Source organism: Hipposideros armiger, unplaced genomic scaffold (assembly GCF_001890085.2).
Source record: "Hipposideros armiger isolate ML-2016 unplaced genomic scaffold, ASM189008v1 scaffold_369, whole genome shotgun sequence".
In the NCBI taxonomy this organism is placed as follows: Eukaryota; Metazoa; Chordata; class Mammalia; order Chiroptera; family Hipposideridae; genus Hipposideros; species Hipposideros armiger.
Genome location: NW_017731719.1, coordinates 1,640,108 through 1,646,030, shown reverse-complemented (window position 1 = coordinate 1,646,030; position 5,923 = coordinate 1,640,108). Strand labels below are relative to the sequence as shown.

General features: G+C 45.3%; 1 protein-coding gene across 2 annotated transcripts in view; it reads left to right on the top strand.

Annotated features, from left to right (window-relative positions):
- CD83 (CD83 molecule) overlaps window positions 1-4,194 on the top strand; it is a 17,478-nt gene extending 13,284 nt beyond the window's left edge. Inside the window, exons 3-5 of one of the 2 annotated variants that reach the window (XM_019662177.1) lie at window positions 139-358; window positions 2,659-2,762; window positions 4,069-4,194. In XM_019662177.1, the coding sequence (XP_019517722.1) occupies window positions 139-358; window positions 2,659-2,762; window positions 4,069-4,194 (450 nt within the window). Of the gene's footprint in view, window positions 1-138; window positions 359-2,658; window positions 2,763-4,065 lie in introns of both variants that reach the window. The other variant, XM_019662176.1, reaches the window with a different exon arrangement.
- The last annotated feature ends 1,729 nt before the right edge of the window (window positions 4,195-5,923 follow it).

Here is a 5,923-nt window from a genome sequence, read left to right as displayed (position 1 = left end):
ACAAAATCTTGTTTTTAAAATAATGTAGAGGATGGATGTTATGAAAACAAAAGGCAGCACCTTGGTGTGGAGGCCCAGTGCTTGGCAGGTCTTTCAGTAGAGCACAATGCAATATGATTTCTTTTTTTTTTTTCACAGCTTACGGAGGGCAGTGAAGAGTGGATCAAGGTTCCCCAGGAAGACCTGCAGAGCTATCACCAGGAGGAGCAGAACGGCTCTTTCGAGGCCCCCAGTGAAAGGCTGTATTCCCTGAAGATCCGAAACACTACCAGCTGCAGCTCGGGGACATACAGATGTACTCTGGTGGGGCCGGAAGGGCAGAGAAACCAGAGTGGCACAGTGATCTTGAAAGTGACAGGTAAGGTGATGTGCTGCACTCGTTTTCTTGCCAAAAAGCGTGTGCACTTTCTGTAGGTCCTAAAATCGACCCTCTCTGTCAGAGCCTTAACTCATAAGCTTTGGATCACATCTGTGGCTAAAAGCTAAAGTCTGCTGCAAGAATGTCATAATTTATTCTTTTATAAGGACGGGTCTTCCCCAGCCTGACTGGGATGGATGCCAAATGTAGCCAAACAATAATCTAGCTGTTGTTTATCATGTCAGAGTCCTTTGGAACAAGTGGGAAGCATCCAAAGCTAATTTTTGGGAGATGGAGAATTGCGTAGTCTCCATACACCAGACAATCCTATTATTCTGCTCATCTGGGGCCTTCCAACCTGGCCTAAGGGAGTTGCTTCATATTTCTACCCTTTTAACATGAGAATAGCACTTCCTTCCCACTTGATGGGGAATGCATTTCCCAATGCCTCAACTCGGGCCAAAGCAAAAGAGTACAGCAAGAAAGTAATGTTCCAGTGACAGAATACACATTATCGCCCTATGCAGTAACACCAAGACTTGAGTGTCAAGACAAGGATAATCTCCTTGGATTTTTTTTTTCATAACTTCTTTATGTAGCTTAAAATATGCCTTGCATTTGACTTTTGCCCAATTCTTGTTTGTGGCTGAGGCTTGACATGACAAACATGTTGTCATAGAGTCCCTGAATTTGTTCAATAGCTGCCTTTTCCTATCGGGTATCTGAAGTGATCTGACTCAAGATAATATTCTTATATTCACAAGAACACAATCACTATTTAGGCGTTAGTGGATCTAGTTCACTGTTACACACACATACACACATAAACACACACACACACCCCTTATACCCTTCTCTGTCTGTAGCCCTTTACCCTGCTTTGGTTGTCTTCATAGAACTTACTACACCTGATGTGCTCATACTCTCTGCTTTGTTCTTTGCTGTGTCCTGGCACACAGTAGGCCCTCAATGAATATTATTCACATGGATGAGAAATGAGAGCAACCTGGCAGGAGAGAGTGGAGAGGAAATGAGAAAGAAAGCTGATGTTCTTTCCTTTCCTCATCAAAGGCCTACACCTTGCCCAGGAGTCAGACTCTAGAGTCACTTAGATCTGGTTCAAATATTAGCTATGCTGTCTGTTAGTTAGTGTGTGACCTTGGGCAAACCTCTGACTCTAAGCCTCAGTTCTCTTATCTCTAAAATGGGGATGGTAATTTCAACAACATAGGCTTGCTGTGAGGGTTAAAGGAGATAGTGCTCTAAAATGCCTAGTACAGTGCCTGAAGCAGACTGAGTGCTCAATAAACATTCTGAACCATTAGGAGAATGGCTTTCAAACTTTTTTCCTTGAGTCACAGATCCTTGTGAGAATCCATCCTTAGACTATTGCATGAACTTCTGAGTCCAATGTCAGGGGCTGAAAGCTCTCTTGAGGCCCACCTGAGGCCCGTCTCAGGAGCCCCCAGTCATCTGCACTCCTGCTCCTGCCTGGCCCGCAAGCAGACTTGGTTAGCATGCTTGCTTCCCCAAACAGCACATTGAATGTCATGCCTGAGTGGGGTGAGGCTGTCTCTGCCATGTCCCCTCCTGAGCCACAGGCCTCACTCTTCCTGCACTTGCCCTCCCAGAGGACTGCAACCACAGCCTTAAACCCTTGGGAGCTGTTCTGCAGCCCATGCTAGCTGTCAGCCTTGGTGGAGGAACTTTAATGACTCTACAGAAATCTGTCTGCTTATTCAGTAAGAGCTGGGCAGTTCACCTGCCTCGTTTCATAGTCCTGCAGTCCTCCTGAGGTGAGGACATGTAGCATGCTACACAAAACCGATGAAGTTAGATTATATAACTGTTAACAAATGGTGGTTCATCTGATGTGAAGACAAAATCAAAGCCAGGAGATGCCAGACATTTGAAATGGAGGCAGACGGGCAGCAGGATAAGTCTGAACCAGACTCCTGGCTCTGCCACCTGCCTTAGTCCCTCAGCCTCTCTGAGCCTCGACTCCTTCATCTGTCAAATGGGGCTACTCGGACCTGCCTTGGAAGATGTAGTGAGCTGCTCTGTGTCAATCCCCGTTGCTCACAGCTGGATACTGAGTGAGGGTGAATGCCAGCAGCAGCCCCCGCACCACCCATCACTGCTGTCATTACTGTTGTTCTTCCAGCGACACTGATATGAGGGCAGGAATGGGGGACAAGTAGGACTTAAAAAGCAGGAACACAGCATCCTGAGCTCTTTATTATGGTAGAAAAGTCCTGTTAAATGGCTTCATGTTTTACTCTTTTTTTTTTTTTTGTAAGGATGCCAGAAGGAGCGCAAAGTGACTTTTAAGAAATACAGAGCTGAGATTGTACTGCTGTTGGTCCTGGTGGTTTTCTACTTAACACTCATCATTTTCACTTTTGTAAGTACCTTTTTAAAACATCTGTTATTATTAAAAGATTACCTGAGGTGCAAATATGAATGTATTCTGTAGGTGGTGTGAATAATTTAATAATGGGGAGAGATATTCTCTGAGCCCTGGACTTATGGAGGCCCCCCGGACTGTGGGAATTATTACAGCAAGGTCCCAGCTTGTTTATTGGACTGTGGCTTTGCACAAAGCACTGTGAAGAGAAAATTAAGAAAGAGATTTGAAGGAAGTTTGAGAAATGACAAAGGCTCCTCCTAAAACAGCAGAGGGCCTTGCAGTTACAGAGGCAGAAAGGGCTACACTGATCACCCACCATTCTGGGCAGAGGCAGCATTCTTTCCGTAGGCAAGTGAGCAGCCCAGCCACCTTGTGATAGGTCAGTGTCCTTGACCAGACCTTGAACTGTTTTCTCTTATGGGTTCTCCCCTTTTATTTTGTCACTTCCACCTACTCCTTGAGAATTCACCCTCAAGAAACCAATGCAGTGGGGTGCACAGGGAGTGTCCTAGGGTGAAGGGTGGCTGGCCAGTGCTTGGGCATCCTTGACATGCCCTTGAGCTATTGGTAGCAGGCTCCAGCTTAAAGCTCTTTCTGCATGGCTGCTCACCTGGGTTGACCGAGGTTGTAGGGGAACGGGGCAGCGCTGGGCCTGACCCACTAGGAAGTGACCTGTCTCTTATGTCTCAATACCATCAAGAAAGGCTGGCTTCTTAGCGACCTGGACAGATCTCCCCCAAGAGCTCTGCTGGGGCTCTTTCTTGCCTCTCACTGGGTGCCTACTTGCCTCCCTGGCCATGTACTCTTTTCTCCAATTGCTGTTTTAGATATCAGTCAATCAAAAGACTCCAGTGAACACCTACTGTGTACACAGCATTAAGCTAGGCACTGGAGGGGCTATAAATAAGTGTAAGACATAGTTCCTACCATCAAGGAGCTTCCAGTTTGGTCCTGAGAGTTATTTGCACATCAGATAATTAAAATTACTAGGCAGTAAATTTAAAAAATGAGTGTCTTTAGTTTCTTGTTGGCAAATTCCTGTTTCTGTGGGCACTGATTTTTAACTAACCATAGGGGCGTGAAATGGCCCCAGCCTATAATCAGTGCAGTTCCTGGTCAGAGTTTAGAGACACCAGTGAAAGAGTTTAAGCCCATTAGAGTGAAGGAGGTAGCCAGGATAACAAGGGATTCCAGAATAAACTGTCCAGGCAGCTCTTAATGAATAGAGTTTAAATGGAGGTGACAACTGAAGCGTTTTTCCAATTATTCATTTCTAATCTTATCTCTTATTTTTCAGAAGTTTGCACGACAACAGAGCATGTTTCCAGATTTTTCTAAACCTAGCATGGAACGAGCTTTACTTCCTGTCACCTCCCCAAACAAGCATTTGGAGCTAGCGACTCTTCACAAAACAGAAGTGGTGTGAGCAGNTAATTAGAAGTAGTCTCAGATATAGAGAAAAAACTGAGGGTTACTAGATGGGAGGGAGGGTGGGGATGAGGGAGAAGGTGAGGGGATTAGAAAGCACAGTCTGTAACCACAAGATTGCCACAGGGATATGAAAGACAGTGTGGGGACTATAATCAACAACGTTGTAAAGATTTGGTAGGTTATCCGATGGACACTTGTCTTATTAGAGAGCAGGGCTTCTTGCAGGAGCCATAAATCTGCCACCAGGTGTCTCTGCAGCCCACTCCATGGGAATGCTGCCGCAAACTGAAGGCTGTGGAAGCTGGAACCGGAGCTTTCTAGTGACTTTGTGGTGTGTTCCCTAACTTAGTAAACTATGCAGAAACCAACCATTGAAGGTGTGTGTGTGTGTGTGTGTGTGTGTGTGTGTGTGTGTGTGTGTGTGTGTGTGTGTGTGTGTGTGTGTGTGTTTCTTTCCTGAGCTGCCTGTGCCTCCCTGGGTATTGCCCTGATTCCTTATTTCTTTGCACTGACTCCCTGTTGAGAAGGAGGACAGAAATTGTAGGTGCCCTCAGAGCAGCAGATAAAACATTGGCAGGTGTGGGCAAACACCGCAGCGTGCAGCCTGCTCACACTCTGTCTTTCCCTGAGGTGGCTTTTTGGTGCTGTTACAATGCTAGGTAAGGAATGCCACTGAATTCCAAGCTCCCTGCTGGTTTCCAGGCACCCAGCAAAGGGCTAGGGGCTGCCCATGGACACCAAAACAAGTGCTTTGCCTTACTGTTTGGGTAAATCAGTTTTAGAAGCTTTAAAACATTTCAGTGGAGGACCAATGAGCAACTTAATTAGGCAAATTGAAGTTGTATCTGGGGAAAAAGAGAATTGATGATGAATGTGATGTGTGCCTGATCTTTCAAGTAGGAGATGGTGAAAAGACCCCAACAATTAGTCACAAAGATAGTTCAGGGACAGAAAACCAGCCTGATTCGTTTGGCTAAATTTGGCATCTACCCCAGTCAGGCTGGTCTGTCCTGGGTACGATGACTTAAGCTGTAATGGTCCTTCCTTGTGTATCTTGTTATGACTACCTAATGATCTGACACACAAAATCTCCACATGGCCCTGCTGTCACCTGTCTTCCTACCTTAGTAAAGAGTGTAAGTGTGGTGTATCCTGCAACATCGCGGATGACCACACACGTGAGTCTTTGAAGAACAAGGTGATATTTAGGGGAGGCATTGCTCACCTACATCTCTGTGTTTTTCATTGAACTGTCTGGCAATGATCTTAACAGATTTAGGAACATTTCCAAATAAAAGGCTGGGATGCAAAAGTAAGAATCAATGAATGGGTGAGTTGGTGCCTGAAGAAGACAAAAGAACATTTAATATAGAACAACAAGCAAGAAAAGGGGATTCAGAGTGATTCACATAACTTGAGCCCAGTCTGGTGATCAAGCAACACTCTCTCCATTGCGTCGGGTAGAAGATGGGATAGGAAGAATCAGAACACGCAGTCCTGATCTCATTACAAACAATAAGATATAGCCTAAAAAAATTTTCATCGATTCTCTCCTCCTCCCCCAAAGATCACACATCCACACAAAATCTTGTTTTTAAAATAATGTAGAGGATGGATGTTATGAAAACAAAAGGCAGCACCTTGGTGTGGAGGCCCAGTGCTTGGCAGGTCTTTCAGTAGAGCACAATGCAATATGATTTCTTTTTTTTTTTCACAGCTTACGG